The sequence below is a fragment of the Bos indicus x Bos taurus genome, chromosome 2 (genome assembly GCF_003369695.1).
Source record: "Bos indicus x Bos taurus breed Angus x Brahman F1 hybrid chromosome 2, Bos_hybrid_MaternalHap_v2.0, whole genome shotgun sequence".
NCBI classification, from domain to species: Eukaryota; Metazoa; Chordata; class Mammalia; order Artiodactyla; family Bovidae; genus Bos; species Bos indicus x Bos taurus.
The window spans coordinates 97,765,632-97,784,360 of record NC_040077.1 but is presented as its reverse complement, the minus strand read 5'-3'; the positions used below and the strand labels follow the sequence as shown (position 1 = coordinate 97,784,360).

The window sequence follows — 18,729 nt, the reverse complement described above, 5'->3', positions numbered from 1 at the left end:
TTTATCTTTTTCATAAAGTGCTCTCTCCAAGGTGATTCAGTAATCCAGGACTTCTTGCTGATGTCATTCACACACTGTACTCTTAACTGTTATATTCTCTCTGAATCAGTTTTCAAAAAAAAATGAAGTCTTTAAATAATTATTCTTGTTTTCCTTACAGACTTTGCCTTCAAAAGAAACAAGGTTTTTAAATACCACACAGATGCCTTGCCTGCAGTCAGCTTCAATTTGGAGTAGCTGTGAACACAATTCAAAGTCTCAAATGTTAACAGAACATGTATCAGAGTTAGATTCTTCTTTCCATTCTGTTCTATCATTGCCATCAGGTAAACCTCCTTATAAATTAATTAATGAATTAATGTTCTGTAAGTTGATTTTTTAATTCCTTGGAAACCATTTTGACTAACTTTGCAAAGTACTTAGCTTTTGATCTCCCTTTGAGTGTTAAATTTTTAGCATTTTATTGATAATATGGCTATGCTATTGAAATGTTTCTCAGTAAGTCAGGGTTCTTTTTCTAATGTGTGTTTTTTTTTTTTGCATGGAGTTTTCCCACCATATAGTATTCCCCCATCTATAATCAGCATTGAATTTCAGAGAAGAAAACTGTCCATCTTTAGACGTACTCAACTTTTGAACCTCAAAAATACCAGTAATCTACAATGGAGCAGATGAGGCATTACATCCCTATGTCCCTAATATGGCTTTAAGTTTCTCTCCAGTTCCTGTTTTCTGTTTGAATGTTTCCAGTCTTATGTACATTGAAACTGAAGTAAATATTTAGGGTAAAAAAAGAAAACATTCTTCACACTGGTTATCTCAAGTTCATTTATTTATGGGAAGATATGTCAAATGAGCTTTTGTTTCCTTTTCAGCTTTTGGTTCTAATCACCCAGGGACTGCTCCTCTTTGTAAAGCACCATTTCTTGTACCTATTCCTGCCCTGAATCTTAGTTTGGTTTTTACCAGTATTACAATGGTTTCTTAGCTATACCATACATTGAAGTAAGCTCCTGGTAGGAGCTGTTTCACTGTATCTTTGAGGAAACCTTAATAAAAGAAAGAAAAAATATTTATGACAATAATAACACAGCCAACATTTGATCTTAGAATACACTGGATCCTATAAGCATGTTACATTTTCCTCTAATTCTTGCAGCAACCCCATGAGAGTGATTGTTGTCTTCTTTATCTTACATATAAGAACACTGAGGCTTAGAGATATTAAATTACTCATTCAAGAGTACACAGCTAGTAAATGATGGAGACAGGATTTGACCTGAAGTTGTCATTCTCCAGAGCCATACTCCTAACCATACTCTTTACTTCCTGTTTTCTTATTAGTAAATTTGTTTCTGATGAAAAAACCTGAGATCTGGCATAAGTATCTTTCATCCTACTAATGTTACATCTAATAAATTAAGATTAGCTTCCTTACCTACTAGTTAGGGTTATCTTTCTTCTTTTGTTCATTTAATACAAATCTGAATACCTGCTGTATACTACGTATGATAGGAAAATGAATGCAAATAAATCCCTCAAGGTACTTGCATTCCAATTCGACAACTGAGATATAAACTATTAAATGGAATAAAGTGTTATGAAACTTTACTAAAAGCTCACAGGTTACAGGGTGGGTTCTAAGGAAGGTATATGAGTAGAACAAGCACCTTCCCTACTTCCGTCAGGTTTTCCAACAACTAAAGAACAGTGGTAGAAGAGGTGATACTCTACATAATAGGTGATGTTTCTTTGGAGAAACTTGTTTTGGTAATTGGAAATATCAGAATCCTGAAATGTTTATGCAGTATATTTAATTTGTATTCTTATTTTCATTTTGTTATATAGTTTTCTCATGGTCTTAGTATAGTGATAGCATTGAAAGCTATCTTACCCCTGCCCCATGGGAAAGTTTCCAAGATGATACTTATGAACCCATTTTTGTGTGCATATTTTTCCACACTTGAGTATGGATCTGCTATTAAAATACATTATTTTGAGGGAAACCTACTTCTTTGTTTAAAATTGAGACTTTTTCTGGATCTATGTTAATTTATGCATTCATAATTAGTTCTCTTAAAAATATCTTCAGTAGCAAAACTTTGAATAAACAACCACTTTATAAAATATTTCTTTATATTTCTTAGGAAAAAGTTTTTAAGATGATTGTTTTTGCATTCTTTATTGAAGAAAACATGCTTTGGTTAATAAATGTGAAGCACATCTGTTTTATTTACTTAGCTTCTCTTTTGGCTGTGAGAATATGGAACATAAACGTAGTGAATTGAACAACTCTCCTAAGCCTCTACTTAGGAGAAGAGAACTAGATTGTCAGTATGTTTTGATTTTCGTAAAAGTAGATTTAATTTTGTGATTCATAACAGTAGTAAACTAAGGGAATGTTAAATGACATTTTCATAAAAGGTTGCATCTGTATTATAGTGTTTTTCCTTCAAGTAACTAAACTTGTATAATTATGTCTTTTGGAAACTTCATTATTTCAAATGCAGAGTTTGTAGGGGTGGGTGGAATGGACTTAGGTTTGACTATATATTTTATTAAAGACTTTTTGGGAGCATTTGTTTCATCTGCAAGTAGTATTTAATGTTTATACTTTTGTTCACCTTATGTACTATTTTAGTTTATGAAATTGTTCATAGTCTTTGTTTAGTATGTATAATCAGTAATTTCCAAAATATTGCTTACACTTGGAAAGAATATTTTGCAACTTCTAATAGTTGTGACGTTTCAAGCTTTTGCTTATTTTTCTAAATCTTAATATGGGACGGTATGAAGAGTGATTTCACTGAAAATATTTTTGTTTGCTTTATTTTTCTAGATGTGCCTCTTCGTTTTCACTTTGAAACACTGTTAAAAAAAACTGAAATAAAAGGAGATCTTACTGAAAATAAATTTTTAGGAGACTGTATCATATCTCCATCACCTGGTATGTTACTTATAAATTTTGTACTTTATATATTTTTTACATCTTTCATATACTTATTACTTTTGCTAAGGACATAAAATTTAACAAAGGAATGAATGTAAGTCCTTAATTTTTAATATTCACTTTTCATACATCACACACAAACAGAAAATACACAGCAGTAATCCTAACAGGAAATGTGCAATACTTATGGAATATTGAATGAGAATTATGAAATGTTATTGATAAATATAAAAGGAAATTTAAATAAACATGGGAAAACAGCACTACTGGATGGTAAGAATCATTACGATATCAGTTCTTCCTACTGGTTTATGTTTGGTGCAATGTAACTTGAAGTTCTAAAAGAATTTGGTTAACTTAAAATAATTGTACGGCCCATTGGAAGAATTAATGGGAAAATGTAAAAGGAATTGCTGGAAAAAATATTGAGAGAATCTAGCCCAACCACATATGAAAACATTACAGAAATCTATAAACATTAGCATAGCTTCTGTTTTGCTTACATTTAGCAAAGTAGATTCATGAAGCAGACTACATAGCTTATTCTTTATTATTTAAAGGAAGAATTGTAATCAGTAAGAAAGTGGAGAACTATTCAGTAAAGAGTATTGTTAGTCATTTTGGGGAAAATGTTTATACACTCATATCATTTATCAGTAAATTCTATATGGTTCCAAGAATTTTAAATAGGACACTAAAGTTACATAATAAAATTTGAAAAATTATAATGAAACTCTAAATTGGGGATGGGGACATTGTGCTTGGAAGCAATCAGAAAAAGAAAGAAAATATATCTGCATATTTTTCAACATCAAAATGTTACACAAAACAAGATATTTCCAAATGAAATCATCATCTCCCTCAAAAACTCAGCATTTTTTTGAATGTGAATACCTGTTAGACGTGGAGTTTTAAACCATAACAGATCTTTAAATAAACTTAAAAAACAAGTAGCCTTTAAAAATACCAATAATAACCCATTAGAATTTGTAAAATAATAAATTATCCTAGACATATTGACAATGAAAATATAAAATATATAGGATTAAACTTAACAACAAATTACATGAGAGAAACTTGAAAAGTTTACTGAGGAACAGAAGAGTATATCTGCTTGTATGGAGAGAAATACTCTGCTCCTGTCAAAAGAAAAGTTGTAACTATAGGTGTCATTTTTCCTCAAATGAACTTATAATGTAATTCTAATCAAAATCCCAGAGGCACTCTTCTTAAAGTAAATGCTGAATATCCAATAAAACTTTTAAAAGTTCTATAAGGTGTCAGTCCATAAAGGACAGAAATGGTGATGAAATTCCAGTTGAGCTATTTCAAATCCTAAAGGATGATGCTGTGAAAGTGTTGCACTGAATATGCCAGCAAATTTGGAAAACTCAGCAGTGACCACAGGACTGGAAAAGTTCAGTTTTCATTCCAATCCCAAAGAAAGGTAATGCCAAAGAATGCTCAAACTACCGCACAGTTGCACTCATCTCACACGCTAGTAAAGTAATGCTCAAAATTCTCCAAGCCAGGCTTCAGCAATACGTGAACCGTGAACTTCCACATGTTCAACCTGGTTTTAGAAAAGGCAGAGGAACCAGAGATCAAATTGCCAACATTCACTGGATCATCAAAAAAGCAAGAGAGTTCCAGAAAAACATCAATTTCTGCTTTATTGACTATGCCAAAGCCTTTGACTGTGTGGATCACAATAAACTGTGGAAAATTCTGAAAGAGATGGGAATACCAGACCACCTGACCTGCCTCTTGAGAAATCTGTATGCAGGTCAGGAAGCAACAGTTAGAACCGGACATGGAACAACAGACTGGTTCCAATCGAGAAAGCAGTACATCAAGGCTGTATATTGTTACCCTGCTTATTTAACTTATATGCAGAGTACATCATGAGAAATACTAGGCTGGATGAAACACAAGCTGGAATCAAGATTTCCAGGAGAAATATCAATAACCTCAGATATGCAGATGACACCACCCTTACGGCAGAAAGTGAAGAAGAACTAAAGAGCCTCTTGGTGAAAGTGAAAGAGGAGAGTGAAAAAGCTGGCTTAAAACTCAACATTCAGAAAACTAAGATCATGGCATCTGGTCCCATCACTTCATGGCAAATAGATGGGGAAACAGTGACAGACTTTATATTTTGGGGCTCCAAAATCACTGCAGATGCTGACTGCAGCCATGAAATTAAAAGACACTTGCTCCTTGGAAGAAAAGTTATGAACAACCTGCACAGCATATTAAAAAGCAAAGACGTTAGTTTGCTAACAAAGGTCTGTCTAGTTAAAGCTATGGTTTTTCCAGTAGTCATGTATGATGTGAGAGTTGGACTATAAAGAAAGCTGAGTGCAGAAGAATTGATGCTTTTGAACTGTGGTGTTGGAGAACTCTTGAGAGTCCCTTGGACTGCAAGGAGATCCAACCAGTCCATCCTAAAGGAGATCAGTACTGAATATTCATTGGAAGGACTGATGCTGAAGCTGAAACTCCAATACTTTGGCCACCTGATTCGAAGAACTGACTTACTTGAAAAGACTCTGATGCTGCTAAAGATTGAAGGCAGGAGGAGAAGGGCATGACAGAGGATAAGATGGTTGGATGGCATCACCAACTCGATGGACATGAGTTTGAGTAAGTTTCGGAAGTTGGTGATAGACAGGGAAGCCTAGCGTGCTGCAGACCATTGGGTCGCAAAGAGTTGGACATGACTGAGTGAACTGAACTAATAAGGTGTCAGATATCGAAATATAGAGGTATAATCATTAAAACATTTTGATGCTGTTAGAAGCCAAGGGAACTAAATAAAAAGCCTAGAGATAAGCCCAAGGATTTATTATATGAATGATATTTCCTATTAGAGTGGAAAAGATAGCCTAATAAACAGTAATAACAATTCTTATGAAGCATTCCTTATACACTATTACAGTAATGAAGGGCTTTATATCTGTAATTTCCTTTAATCTGTACAACCCTGTAAGGTTTCAGTACACACAGGCAAAGTTGTGTCTGACTCTTTTTGTACCCATGGACTATATAGCCCATCAGGCTCCTCTGTCCATCGAATTCTCCAGGCAAAAATACTGGAGTTGGTGACTATTCCCTACTCCAGGGCATCTTCCCAATTCAGGGATTGAACCCAGGTCTCCTGCATTGCAGGCAGATTCTTTACCATCTGAGCCACCAGGGATGACCTTTCACACACAGGCAAAGGAGCCACAGTGGACTGCTAAAAACTTTAAAATCATTTTACCACTCCTTTAATGCAAGATATAAAAAAGTTTCCTATCTTAACATCTCTTTTCTGTTGAAAGAAATCTTATTTAACAGTTGTTGATAGAAAAAATCTATCATTCTGTCTTAAGATGATTGTTCAAGCTGATGGCCTTCCCATTAAGTATGAAAGTGATTTGTTTAGACAAAATGAAGTTAAGGTGGCTATGAGCTCAAATGTCCTATATACATTTGTGTAGCCCACTCCAGTACTCTTGCCTGGAAAATCCCATGGATGGAGGAGCCTAGTGGGTTGCAGTCCATGGGGTCACTAAGAGGTGGACACGACTGAGCAATTTCACTTTCACTTTTCACTTTCATGCACTGGAGAAGGAAATGGCAACTCACTCCGGTGTTCTTGCCTGGAGAATCCCAGGGACAGGGGAGCCTGGTGGGCTGCCGTCTCTGGGGTCGCACAGAGTCGGACACAACTGAAGTGACTTAGCAGCAGCTCTGTTAAAGCATTTTTAAAACTGTTCTGCATAGTATGTCAGGCTATAGGCTATTTTCTGCTTGACTAACTTTTCCCAAATCAAAGTTAAGATGTAGCAGATGCAAGATTCAAATCCAAATAGTCTTGCTCAGAGCCCACATTTAAAATGACTATTTTTCTGTAATCAGAGGTATTAAGGAATGACTTTTTGGTAAAATAACATGAGATCTTTATGTCATATAGCACCTTAAAACAAATTTAAGGTGGATGAACATTAAAATACATTCCAGATAGATTAAAGAGGTAAATATTAAAAGTGGCATCTTAAAAGAATTAGAAGAAAAACTAGATGTATTCATGATAATAATGAAAATGCTAACTAATCAAAAGAGAGGGGATATATGTATACCTATGGCTGATTCATGTTGAGGTTTGACAGAAAACAGCAAAATTCTGTAAAGCAATTATCCTTCAATTTAAAAATAAGTAAATTTAAAAAAATTATAGCTAACATGTACTGGGTATCTATGTGACAGACACTGTGCTAAATGTTTTTCCTTTCTCCAATTACATTAATAATATTAGACATATAATCATCAGTTCTGGGAAAACTGTGTAGCAAAAATAGTACCCTCAAATATTACAGGTACAATTAATTGATACAAGCCTTTTGGGAAGTACTGTGAAATGCATTTGTTACAGCCTTGGCACTAGTGGTAAAGAACCTGCCTGAGACACGCTGGTTCCATCCCTGAGGTGGGAAGATCCCCTGAAATGCATTATAAGGCCTTTAAATGATTAATTTTTTTAAATCTCATTAAGGAAAAAAAAAACGTCTGTACTTGTTCACAATAAACATTTACTAAACTGTTAACTCTATTCTGACCTGATAAATCCATTTCCAAGAACCCAATCTAATGCTAAATATGAAACCACCTTTATTCACTGATATACTTAACATTATTTGTGGTAATGAAAAATTAAAAACAACTTGGAGAACAGTAGGAATATGGTTATCTGTCTAACCCAATGGAACATACATTTTTAAAAACATTGTAAAAGTTTATCTAAGGATATAAACATTTATCCAAGAATGGTGAGTGATCTAAAAGGACAAAAGTTTTACTTCTATGTATGATACAACTGGGACTTTCCAGGGAGCTCCATGGTAAAGAATCTACCTGCCGATGAAAGAGACACAGTTTCAATCCCTGGTCCAGGAAGGTGCCCTCAAGAAGGAAATGGCAACCCACTCCACTGTTGTTGCCTGGGAAACCCCACAGACAGAGGAGCCTGGTGGGCTACAGTCCATGGGGTCACAAAGAGTTGGACATGACTTGATTTAGGCACTGAACAAAAACAAATGATACAATTATATCCATGTAAAAATATTTATACTTGCTTCAGCCAGATGCAGCCTGTAGGCCTCTTAAAAGATCCTCATTAACTCAGCTGTAGACACACAGTTTCTAAGACAAGAAATTTGAACATGGACTTACTGTTGCATATTAATAAACTATTATGTTAGATGTAATAATGCATGCAGTTACATAAACACAGTTTGTTAGTTTATTCGATTCAAGCTGACATATATGTAGGCAATATTTGGAATGTGTTTTTAAATACTCGGTGGGAGAGAGAGAAAACAAGTTGGTTACCAGCACTCTTGATGCTGAATCATAGGAACAGGGGAGTTCATTATTCCATGTATGTTTCTTGAAATTTTTCCACTGTAAAAAGTTAAAGAAATGAAATGAAAGCACTAAGAACAAGGAATTGCCTGTGCAAAAGAAATACAGGAAAGTATAGCTTATGTTTAGATATTTTTCATGATACAATTGTGCTTCTTGGAATTTATCCTAGATTAAAATTTTTTTAATTAAAAAATGTGTGCAAGATGATTATTCTAAGAATGCCCATAATACAAATAAAATTATGATGATTATAAGTAGTTCCAACAGCTAGGGAATAGTTAAATGCTACTGTTTCTAATCAGAGGAATGTTAGGTGACCATCTGAAAAAATAAGTTATCAGGTTAAAAAAAAACTTATACATATATCCAAATTAAAATTCAGTTCAGTTCAGTTCAGTCGCTCAGTTGTGTCCGACTCTTTGTGACCCCATGAATCGCAGCACGCCAGGCCTCCCTGTCCATCACCAACTCCCGGAGTTCACTCAAACTCACATCCATCGAGTCGGTGATGCCATCCAGCCATCTCATCCTCTGTCATCCCCTTCTCCTCCTGCCCCCAATCCCTCCCAGCATCAGAGCCTTTTCCAATGAGTCAGCTCTTCGCATGAGGTGGCCAAAGTACTGGAGTTTCAGCTTTAGCATTATTCCTTCCAAAGAAATCTCAGGGCTGATCTCCTTCAGAATGGACTGATTGGATCTCCTTGCAGTCCAAAGGACTCTCAAGAGTCTTCTCCAACACCACAGTTCAAAAGCATCAATTCTTCGGCGCTCAGCTTTCTTCACAGTCCAACTCTCACATCCATACATGACCACTGGAAAAACCATAGCCTGGACTAGACGGGCCTTTGTTGGCATTAAAATTATTACATTTGAAATGTGAATATGAAATTTATGTATATGACTGAAAGTGAATTTGCAAAAACAAAGTCATTATATTTCTTCTGTAATTATGTTTCTTCTGTTACTCTAATTTATCTGACTTTAAAAAATGGAGCAGTGTAAATGTTAGGCACAAAATTATTACTGATGTATCAATAATATAATGACATGTTAGTAATGGAAAATTAAAAGCTAGGAGTGGAAAACATTTGAATGGAATGCTACCTTTTTTTTTCATTTATTAATTTGAGGATTACTTTACAGTATTGTGATGGTTCTTGCCATACATTGACATGAATCAGCCACAGGTGCACACGTGTCCCCCCATCTTGAACCCTCCCTCACCTCTCTCCCTATCCCATCCCTCTGGTTGTCCCAGAGCACCGGCTTTTGAGTATCCTGGTTCCTGCATCGAACTTACACTGTAACTTTAGGCAAATCAGTACTTTTTTGTGTACCAATTTGTCCTTTCCTGGACTTCCCTTGTGGCTCAGCTGGTAAAGAATTCACCTGCAATGTGGAAGACCTGAATTTAGTCTCTTGGTTAGGAAGATCGCCTGGAGAAAGGAAAAGCTACCCACTCCAGTATTCTGGCCTGGAGAATTCCATGGACTGTACAGTCCAAGGGGTCACAAAGAGTCGGACAAGTGAGCAACTTTTACTCTCCTTTTCTACTTTCCCCATTCCCTCCCACTCTCAACCCAAATTTCATGTGTCTTAAATAGCTGGTCACTAGTTTTTCTTTTCTGTAGAATTGAGTACTGCTGCTACTGCTAAGTCGCTTCAGTCGTGTCCGACTCTGTGCGACCCCATAGACGGCAGCCCACCAGGCTCCCCCGTCCCTGGGATTCTCCAGGCAAGAACACTGGAGTGGGTTGCCATTTCCTTCTCCAATGCATGAAAGTGAAGTCAAAGTGAAGTTGCTCAGTCGTGTCCGACTCTTCATGACCCCATGGACTGCAGCCTACCAGGCTCCTCTGTCCGTGGGATTTTCCAGGCAAGAGTACTGGAGTGGGGTGCCATTGCCTTCTCCAGAGCAAAACTGCTGCTAAGTCGCTTCAGTCATGTCCGACTCTGTGCGACCCCATAGACGGCAGCCCACCAGGCTCCCCCGTCCCTGGGATTCTCCAGGCAAGAACACTGGTTCTAGTAAAACTAGAACCCAGCTATTCACTTTTGATTTTTCAGCACTTAATAGTCTACTTGGCACAGAGAAGGTGGTCAATAAATACTGAGTAAAACTAGAACCCAGTATTAATTGACCACCTTCTCTGTGCCAAGTAGACTATTAAGTGCTGAAAAATCAAAGGTGAATCATGGGAAGTTAAATTATATGATAGAAGCAGACACACAAATGACTATTAAATGATATTATGGGTACCAACATGATAAAAATATTCTAAAAAACAGGATGAGTGTGTACACTGCCTAGTGGACAGCAGAGGAAGAGAGGTTAAGGGTGATGGGAAAAGGGCAAAAAGGAACTCCAGTAAGATGGTGATGCCAAGTGTAGCTTTATGTAATACTTAACTGGAATCTAGAGGAAAAGTCAAGTGTTCCAAATCACTGTTTCTCAAGTTTTAATGTGCAAATTACTTTGGGGCTATTGTTAGAATGCAGATTCTAATTCAGTAAGTCTGGAATGGGGTCTGAGATTCTAACAAGGTCCCAGGTGGTTCAGATGCTGTTGGCCCATTATATGTAAGATTTTAAAATGGAAACAACTGCATACCTTGTCATAGCCTGTTATTCTTGCAGGGTAAATTGAAGGTAAATAGATGGTTTTGTGCTTTGCCTCAGATGTTGGATTTATCCTATACTGTGCATTAGAGTTAGCAATTTGACAACTACTCATTTCAGCTAACAACAAAGTAGAGAAAAGACAAAAAATTGAAGATTTGTGTAGTTGCCAGTGGTGAGAAAATACCAAAGCCAACTTAAGGGCCTATACTCATCAAAATATTCAGTCATGAAAAACTAGACACTGGAACTATTTCAGATATGAGGAAACAGAAACCTGTCCACTGAATACAGGATTTGCTGTGAAGAACATTACAGGACTAACTGGTGAAATTTGAGTAAGTTATACAGTTAGCTAACAGCATTAATTCTTGGTTTTGATAGTTGTGTGGCTATGTAAGAGAATGCCCTTAAACATTGGCATATTTAGAATAGAGAAGCATCATGTCAGCAACTTAATTTCATTGACAGCCATTGTGGTAAAATGATAATATTTAGGGAATCTGAATTAAAGTGGCACTTGTTGTTACTGCAGGTTTTCTGTAAGTCTGAAATTATGTCAAAATAAAAAGTTTAAAGTGCAGAAACAGCAACAACCCACACAGGTCAGAACCCTAAGGCTCAGCCTTCTTTACCTGCGCTTACCTTATCTAAACCCCACCATCAGTGATCTTACACTTCAAACCTGCTCCTCTGTATTTCTACCAGTTTAGTCCAAATTAATGAGCCCTATCTATACTGCTGAAATCAATTATTTGATTTCAATTAATCAAATAATTAATCATTTTCCCCAAATTGATTTGGGGAAATCAATTATTTTCCTAATCAATTATTTTGATTAGGAAATCAATCATTTTGATTGATCAAAACAAATTGACCAATTATTTTCCCCAAATCAATTATTTGGGGAAATAATCAACTTCCTAATCAATTATTTTCCCCAAATCCCTGTAGCAAGTTATATTTTTAAAAATCAAATTACATGCCTGGCATGTAATTGGCTCTCTATAAATGAAAGGGAGGAAGGGAAGACAGGGAATATGAGAGATACTGGGTCAAAATATATTTTAGGATGGAATTCAGATCTGGGTAAGCAAGCTGAAAGGCTGGGGTTACTACTACAATGAGCATAGGTAAAGAGAATGTGTGTTACACTCTGAATTATATTTCCTACTATTTCAAGAGTCCATTATAATGTTACAAATTACCAAAGAGTAAGAGGGAGAAAAGTGTAATGAAACTTTTGAATAAAATTAAATTTAAAGGATCACTTTAGTAAAGGTTAAGGTTTCTTCACAAAGTCTGATGTGCTTTTATGAGACAAGGTGGGTGGTGAATTCCTTTAGAAGAGATGGGTTGAATTTACCTGGATTTTTCTTGAAAATACTCTGGAAAACAATAGTGGTGGACACTGTGGGAACACCAATACATGCCAGGTGTTTTAAAACCCAACTCACAATTCTAGATACACCTTTGTAGAAATGAACTTTAGAATTATGCCTATGTTATTTACTATTTAACATTTTTCTCTGCATTATTTTTCTTGGGTAGAAATCTTTGAGGGAGTAGGTAGAAACCTTAGGATCTTGTTTAGTTTTCCATGAATGCTTTAAGTCACCATTTTTCTCCTGCATTTGCTTTTATGTCAATCTGATTCTCACTCCTTTGTGATAATTTCCCCCTTCTCTGGTAATTTTTAGGATGTCTTCATACTGATGTTTGGGTTTTTTCCCCCCCATTTGCTTTGATGCTCGAGTTACTGAAACCTTAGGGTTACTATTGTGTAAATATTTTTGGTTATTGCTTCTTCCAATATTGCCTCTCATTCATTCTATCCTTTCCAATTTTTTACCCTCTTTTGGTTTGTCCTCTTCCAGAAATTTTTTTCCTGTTTCCATCACTGTTCCTTTGAGTTTTAGAATTACTGTTCCAATTCATTGATCTTGATTTTTAGTTATATCCATTCTGTTATTCAGGCCAATAAGATTTTGTTCAATTATCCTTTCCATTTCTGAGGTCTCTTTGGAGAGGCCTTTTGCCTTTCTCTTGGCAATATTATTTTGAAGACTTGTAAATTTGTATTCTGTGAACCCATTAGATATTTCTTGAGAAAACTTTTACACTTGTTGCTATTACTTCTTGTTGGAGTCTTGTGTTTTCATCTCTAAAGTTCGTGTTGACTGTTAAGATTGTTTCGCCACTGCTTGAGATCCTCCTCATGGAAGAGGAAAAAATTTACACTCAGTATTGTTTTCAGAGGCAGTTATGGATGGGCAGGACATGTTTTCAAAGTGGGGCACCTGGGCATTGCCTTATCTATCCACCCATCCATTTCTCTGCTGAAGCTTCAAGGATCCTGGCTGTGTTAGTATGTGTAGTCATTCTACAGGTAATTCTACTACAGGTAATTGTTTCTTTCCTCCAGATTCAGAGCTCCTTTGATGATCACACTTTTGCGGCAGTACTCTCTTGTGCTTTTGCAGTTTGCTCTTCAAATTTCTTAAGGTATTAGGCTTTCAGAGATTGTTCAGAAATTGTTCTACTTAAAAGTTTCATTTTTTAACATGCTAATATGGATGTAAATGTGTAGATCTGTGCATCTATGTGTAAAAGTTTTGTCTATCATTTTTAGGGTGCTTTGCCATCATGAAATCTTAGTTGCTGTCACTGTTGGCAGACCATCCATACTCTTTTTTTCAGTGTTGGTTAGAATTTGTCACTTAAGCCATCCTTTCCACATCTCCAAACATTTCAAAAAAAGAAGCCAATTTGGTTATTAATCCAGCATTGCAAATATAGGGTTTAGACAGAAAACAGTAATGATGAAACTAACATTTATTGCATACTTAGGTCAGAAATCCTTCTAGTGACCACTACAGGAATTAACTCACTCAATCCTCATAATCCCACAATAGCTATTATCCCTATTTTACAGTTCAGGCAGCTGATGCAGATAGGTATTAAATGACTTCAAAGTTTTAAAAATTCATTGCTTTAAAAAGAATGGCACTAGGCACTGTCAAGAGTTTGATGAAATCTGGTTATTGCTCTCAAGAGATCCCAGTCTCTTATGATTCTATAATCTTACTTAGTCCTGAACTGTTACCAGATCTAAGGGTGAGCATAAACTAACTTAATGATTCAGAGGAAGTTCAGTCAAGATTTACAGATCTGAACATATCTTCTCTGTAAAAGTTCCTAACTTAGAAGACACAAGAGATCACCTTTCCTCTTCAAATAATGGAGAAACTATAGGAATTGGGGCACTTCATGAAGATGTTTTTAATAAATCTTACTCTATTATTTTCAGCTTAGGGGTATTTCATCTTCATATGTTATTTATGTCATTTTGAACTGGTATATCAATATTCTGCAATGTTATAAAGTAAAAGCAAGTTAACATGTTCATCATACTTGTGTTAAGGAACTAAAATTTCATTTTTCTTTCCATTTTAGTACGTAATACTTCTCTGAATCAATGGAGAAATGGATATTCCTCTATATGCAAGCCTCAAATAGAGTCAGAATCTTCTGTGCAGCTATTACAGGGAAGAAAGAAAAGACACTTGAGTGAAACAGCAATAGGTAAGTTCAAATGAGGACATGAGCACCAGTAGTAAAAACTGAAAATAATAAAATTCTGATCTCCAAAAGCCCTGCCTCATGGAAGTAATAACCCAGAAGTCACTAATTACACAAAACATCCATGGTTCTATGAACACCAAACAGCAAATTCATGTCGTCAATTCAGAATTATGTAGACTGGGATTCCATCCACTTTATGGAAATTAAGAATTTCCTTCCTATGTTTCCTAACCGGAGTTATTTTCTACCAACTGTTCTCCTGGATGGGACTTCAGTCTCTAGCACTGTGCTCTGGACTCAGAACGTGTTAGTACAAGGTTGTCCTTTAGAGATTACCATACCTGGTTCCTTTTGTGGAGATGCTGATTTGCTGCAGCTTCTTCAGAATTTTGATAAACTGGATGAGATGCATCTAAGTAACTCAGCCACCTAGCTGAATTGCCCTTAAGACCTTACAGTGCCAAGATGAAGAGATACCTTTGAAACTAGAACTCTGCTAGTAACACAAAACTTAACTGGGATGATGTGTATTAAATAACAAATAATCTGTATACTCTGTTGGATCTTATTCATTGTTCTAGAGGCTCTAACATTATGTACGTTAGTGAAGTATGCCCTAGGTACAGTATGTCAGTATACCCAATAAATTAGAAACTATACCCAAGATGTACTGAACTATATTATACATGGTGGATTTAACATGAATACAAGAACACCACAGGTAAAATGCTATACTACAAAGGAACTAGACAGCTCTGTATGCAACAACCATTTTTAATGCATGGATACCGATTTGAAGAAACAACTAGCTAGAAAGGATGTTTTTAAACAACTGGAATAATATATAGACTGTATTAAATTTTATGTTACACAGGAAATTACTTTTCAAGATATGTGGTAATATAAACAAGGGCAGTATGAGAATAAACAAATCGCACAAATAGAGACCCAAAACAAATGGAAAAAAGGAACACGGAAGAAAACAAAATAAAGTTGGAAATAATCTTATAATCAGGATCTTGAAAGTTTCATTCCTGAAATAGGGTGTTATTTAAAAACAGAGTAAAAGGAAACAAGAACTTTTAGAAATTAGTACTTTAATAGAGAAACATATTCAGAAATCAAGTCAGAAGTTAAGAAAATCTTCCAAAAAGTTGATCATAAAGTCAAAGACATTTTAAAAATGAAAAACTAGAGAAGAAAATTACCAGGTAAATCTTAGAAGTTCAACAGCTGAATAAGAGTTACAGAAAGCACGAACATAGTAAAGGGAGATGAGATTAAAGAAATGATATACTGGGTATAAACTGTCAAGACTCCAGAAAATGGCAAGTGTGACTGAGATTTTTATAAAATTTCCTTCGTTTTGTTTTTGATACATGAATTTAAAAAATTAAAATCAATAAACTGATCAAGACTCACATTACCAAACTAGGAAAACAAATTCTGATACTTTCCAGTTACATTTAATGTATGACACTCTCAATGGTCTTTCCATGGCAGGAGAAAGAACTAGATTTGAAGAATTTGCTTTTCAGCGCACAGAACCAGGATCCCAAAGCACTTTTACTGCAGTTACTAATGTCAATGTTCTATCAAGAACCCAGAATTCATCATCACAAGTAGGTTTTTGTACAGTGAACTTTCAAGTTGCTTTACAGACTTAAGCTCACGCATCTGGTGGGTGGTGGGGGGGACCTAAACAGGATATTTTGTTAACAGCTTTATTTACTAGCACATAATTAGCATATTTAGAATTATCTTACTAAGAAACAATATATTGATTAAATTTTATTAGGGAGCTAATTGTTCATTAATTCTTGACTATGGTTTTTTTGTGTGTGTTAAAAACTAGTGAGGCTAAGTAAGAATCCAGCACTTGCGTTATTCTTACATTGTTTTGTGTTTTGTTATCTGGTCGGGAGCAGAGGTCAAAACATGGGCGGATTTAGAAAAACAGCATGACGCTCAGGGCCTAGGAACACATAAATGAAGACTGTAAAAATAATCTTCATTAAATGGCTCACCAAACATTTTACCTCATAGTTCTTCCTAATAAAAACGAGTTGGCTAAAAGATTTCACTGTCATTTAGGGTGCTTTAGAGTACCTTTTCTGCTAAGAGTTTTGTATTTTAAGGCATTCATATTTTTTAATGGTTTTAAAAACAGACTTGAATGTGTGCACACACAAATGTACTGTTTCATAGAAGTTATGTATATTTGTTTTTCTTAATATCTTATGGTCAGATTTTATAATATATTTATAAAACTTAGAGGCACTCCATATTTTCTTTATATACTCATAAAAGGAGTATCAGCATACATAACCAAAACTGTTGTCAAACTACTGTAATCCTGTCTTGCAGAATACGGCACGACGAAGATTGCGAAGTGAGAGCTCTTATGATATAGATAATATTGTGATCCCCATGTCGTTAGTGGCCCCAGCTAAATTAGAGAAGCTCCAATATAAGGAAATACTTACTCCAAGGTATGTATACTTACATCCTTTAATTTTCCTTTCTTGAATAACTTTCAGTGAAGTTAAAATTTTTATTTAACATAAACAAGATGCTGTTTTCTGCCTTTATCCCATTTATATGGTTACATGGAGGGAAGACAGTGAAAGAAACCTTTACATTACTCATGCTGAAAAATAATGCCATATAGTAACGCAGCTTTATTTCTCAGGTTTTAATAAGAAAGGGAAATTCTTAAGATTTACTTACTTTAGTACTTTTGAGTATTTTTTCATTCAACATTTAGTCTTCTATGGTGTACATGGAACTAAAAGGTACTTTAGGGATGTAAATAATTCCATTAACAATCTTTGCTCTTTAAAATGGAGATTTGCACAGAGTTCAAAGAAAGCAACTACCACTCCTGTGACAACAAAAGATTCTCATGTATCTCCAGGTCCGCAATACACACGTCAAATATCAAGAAGAGTGGGAAGACCTAGGAGTATATTAGGAAAAGGGGGTGGGGCAGAAGGAGAAAGTGTGTGTTCACACAGGAAGACCATAACTCAGGCACAGGAGCAATCATGCAAGGCTAAGCCAGAGACTAAGGTTTTGTTTAGAGTGATAAACGAAATGAAGGCTCAAAAATAAACTGGAACCAGGTTGTGGATGTCCTCGAATACCATACACAGATCTGTCTCCTGGCAGCCAACTTAGTCAAATTTTTTAGTGATAATGAAAGCACTTTCAAGATTATAAATCTGGCACCAAGAAGTAGATATAGAAAAGGATAGAAACAAGACAGCTGATGACAACTGCAGTTATTCCTACCCATCTCTATTCTAGCTAAATTGATCCTTTTATTCATAATTGATTTGAGGCAGTGAGAGAACTCCTAATACTCTAGCAAGTATTAGACGAATTCCTACAGAGAATCTGTTGATACATTGTATATTAAGTAAAAACAACACTTGGTGGTTACAAGTTCTATAGCAACAGTCTTTCCAGTTTCCAGTGGTAGGCTGGAGCTCGCTGGTTGACCTGGTTTTTAATATACAAGTCCTGTGATGTGAGGCCATGATGGGAGTCTTCACACAAACAAACTGGCAAATGCTACAAATCACAGCTTTTTTCCTTTTATTTTCTGTGCCAGTTTATCAGCATACCACTAACTCATTTCAAAATTAGTACATTCTTAGGTATAAAATGCAACTATGTAGAAGAGACTGTTTATTGTAAGGCCCAAAGCAAAGCCTCGTCTTCTCCTTGTCCCCTTCTCATGGTACAAGTATTTTGTCTCTTTTAAAAAATGAAGTACTAAAATACTACAACCAGTTGAATTATGGAAATCCCAAAGAAAGAAAACACTACTATATTGGTTGTGCTTATAGAATAAAATTGCTACATTTAGATAGATTAAGAAAAGCTATTTGAAATTGGTTCTATCTTCAACAGCTGGAGGATGGTTGTTCTTCAGCCTTTGGATGAATATGATTTAGGTGAAGAAGAGGTAAGTTGCCTTTCACTCATGGGATAATCGCACTTATTATGAAGACTGCTTAATTTCTTTTCCATGTGCTTAATTTGATATTTGAGGAACTAAATGGAACTATAAGCCCTCTTTGATTTTTTATTTTCAAAACTTATGAAAAGTTCCTCACTAAAGGTATTAATTTGATTAGGAAAGTGTTTTGTACAAA

The 18,729-nt window shown here is 35.5% G+C and overlaps 1 protein-coding gene across 9 annotated transcripts in view; it reads left to right on the top strand.

Annotated features, from left to right (window-relative positions):
• Window positions 1–18,729, top strand: part of KANSL1L (KAT8 regulatory NSL complex subunit 1 like) — a 125,902-nt gene that overhangs the window by 101,963 nt on the left and 5,210 nt on the right. For 8 of the 9 annotated variants that reach the window (XM_027566351.1, XM_027566345.1, XM_027566328.1 and 5 more), the window contains 6 exons: window positions 161–326; window positions 2,840–2,947; window positions 14,438–14,566; window positions 16,070–16,188; window positions 16,934–17,058; window positions 18,485–18,539. In XM_027566351.1, the coding sequence (XP_027422152.1) occupies window positions 161–326; window positions 2,840–2,947; window positions 14,438–14,566; window positions 16,070–16,188; window positions 16,934–17,058; window positions 18,485–18,539 (702 nt within the window). The remainder of the gene's footprint in view (window positions 1–160; window positions 327–2,839; window positions 2,948–14,437; window positions 14,567–16,069; window positions 16,189–16,933; window positions 17,059–18,484; window positions 18,540–18,729) is intronic. The other variant, XM_027566361.1, reaches the window with a different exon arrangement.